We start from the raw sequence: 2,053 nt of genomic DNA on the forward strand, positions 1-2,053 counted from the left end.
AATGTAGTGATCCGAAGGGGCACATGCACCTGAATGTTTATAGCAGCAATGTCCACAATAGCCAAACTATGGAAAGAGTCTAGATGTCCAACGACAGACGAATGGATAAAGAAGATGTGGTATATATACACAATGGAATACTATGCAGCCATCAAAAGAAATGAAATCTTGCCATTTGCAACGTGGATGGAACTAGAGGGTATTATGCTGAGCGAAATAAGTCAACCAGAGAAAGGTAATTATCATATAATCTCCCTGGTATGAGGAATTTGAGAGGCAAAGTGGGGGGGTTTGGAGGGTAGGGGAGGAAAAAAATGAAACAAGATGGGATCGGGAGGGAGACAAATCATTAAGACTCAATCTCACAAAACAAACTGAAGGCTGCTGGGGGTGGGGGTAGGGAGAGGATGGCGGGGTGATGGACATTGGGGAGGGCATGTGCTATGGGGAGTGCTGTGAAGTGTGTAAGCCTGATGATTCACAGACCTGTACCCCTGGGGTAATAATCCATTATATGTCAATAAAAATTTTTTTTAAAAAAGAAATACTGCAACTGCCTGGGCAAGAAACAAAGAAAGCTTAAACTAAAATAGGACTTAATGACCCTTTGAAAATGGGAGGCACAGAAAAGGAACGGAGAACAACTCTGGTTTCTGGTTTCGATTATCTATATTTAATCCACAATAACAATATGAAAGTTCTATGAAACTAAAGCCATACTATAGCTTATACTATAGTGATATCGTTAATTAACTTGATGGAATTAGAGAAACCAGCTGGAATGACGGCAAGTTCAGTTTGGGTCATGGCACATGTGAGAGGCATTTGGGTGAGGAGGGAGACGTGTCCCTGCGGCAACTAGGTTGGCCCTAGCAGATGTGAGATGAAAATCGAAATTTAGACTCGAATGCTTTGGCACCAGTAAAACTCGTGCGGGGATGAAATCACCCCAGGCAAAGGCACTGACTACTGAAACTATTAAAGACGGAGCCCCAGAGAAAGGCATTCGAAAGCAGGCAAGGCCGGGGCAGGGCCAGGTAATGAAAGCTCATGCGCTTCGGCTGTCACAGAAAAGCTAGATAAACTTTGAGAAGAAATACTGGATGGGACCCGGAAAAGCCATTAGAAACTTAGACGAGAGCAGCGTCAGCGAAGCCATTCAAGAGCAAGTCGGGGAACAGAACCGAGGATGGGAAAGGGGCCGTCGGAGCCGGTGAAAATGCTGTGCTTCGGGCAGCTCCCGCATGGACGGAGGCCTGGGCAGCTCCGCACGAGCCGCGCGCTCCGCGTGATTGCATCTGCCCCGACCCGCGGGAGCAGGAGGAGCAGAGAAAGGCCGAAAGCGCGGGAAAGAACGCAGATCCGCGGGAGCCAGCAGTCCCGCAATGCGTGGGGGCGTGAGGTCTCGAGGGCAGCGGATCAGCCCTCGCCACGGGTCGGCTGTACACACGGGGGCGAAGCCTGGGCCTGCGGCTGAAGACCGACCCCGGCTCCGTCGGGAGGACGCAGGCGGGGGAGGGGCAGCGGCTGGAAGGGGAGAAAAGAGCCCCGCAGGGACCGCGCCGGGGCAACCGGGTCACGGAAAGGACGGCTCGAGGGAAGGGCGGGGAGCGGCTCCGTGGCTCGGACCTCGGGCCACCGTCCTCTTTCCGCGCCCCGCGAGGCGACGGGAACCGGGGCTCTCAAAGCCGCGCGGGCGCACGTCACCCGCCGGCGCGTTGAAAAGGCAAATGCCAAGCCCCATTCCTACGGATTCAGAATTCCTGGGGACCCTTCCAGAAGCTCTCCCAAGAGCTGGTCAGGGCGCTCCCGCTCAGAAGCACCTGCCGCTAAGGTAATCCGCTCTAGACGGGACGGACGCCAGGGCAGCTCGACCTCAGGCCCTGGGGCGGGCGTGGAGCAGGGCACCCGCCGGGACCAGCGCGAGGGCTCCCGCCGGGACCAGCGCGAGGGCACCCGCCGGGACCAGCGCGAGGGCACCCGCCGGACGAGCGCGAGGGCACCCGCGGGACCAGCGCGAGGGCACCCGCCGGGACCAGCGCGAGGGCACCCG

General features: G+C 55.9%; 1 protein-coding gene across 1 annotated transcript in view; it reads left to right on the plus strand.

Annotated features, from left to right (window-relative positions):
* The first annotated feature begins 1,189 nt into the window (after positions 1 to 1,189).
* The window catches only part of BLZF1 (basic leucine zipper nuclear factor 1), a 25,328-nt gene continuing 24,464 nt past the window's right edge, over positions 1,190 to 2,053 (plus strand). The window contains exons 1-2 of the mRNA XM_059414222.1: positions 1,190 to 1,389; positions 1,480 to 2,040. Of these exons, the coding sequence (XP_059270205.1) occupies positions 1,190 to 1,389; positions 1,480 to 2,040 (761 nt within the window). The remainder of the gene's footprint in view (positions 1,390 to 1,479; positions 2,041 to 2,053) is intronic.

The sequence above is a fragment of the Mustela nigripes genome, chromosome 10 (genome assembly GCF_022355385.1).
Source record: "Mustela nigripes isolate SB6536 chromosome 10, MUSNIG.SB6536, whole genome shotgun sequence".
NCBI lineage: Eukaryota > Metazoa > Chordata > Mammalia > Carnivora > Mustelidae > Mustela > Mustela nigripes.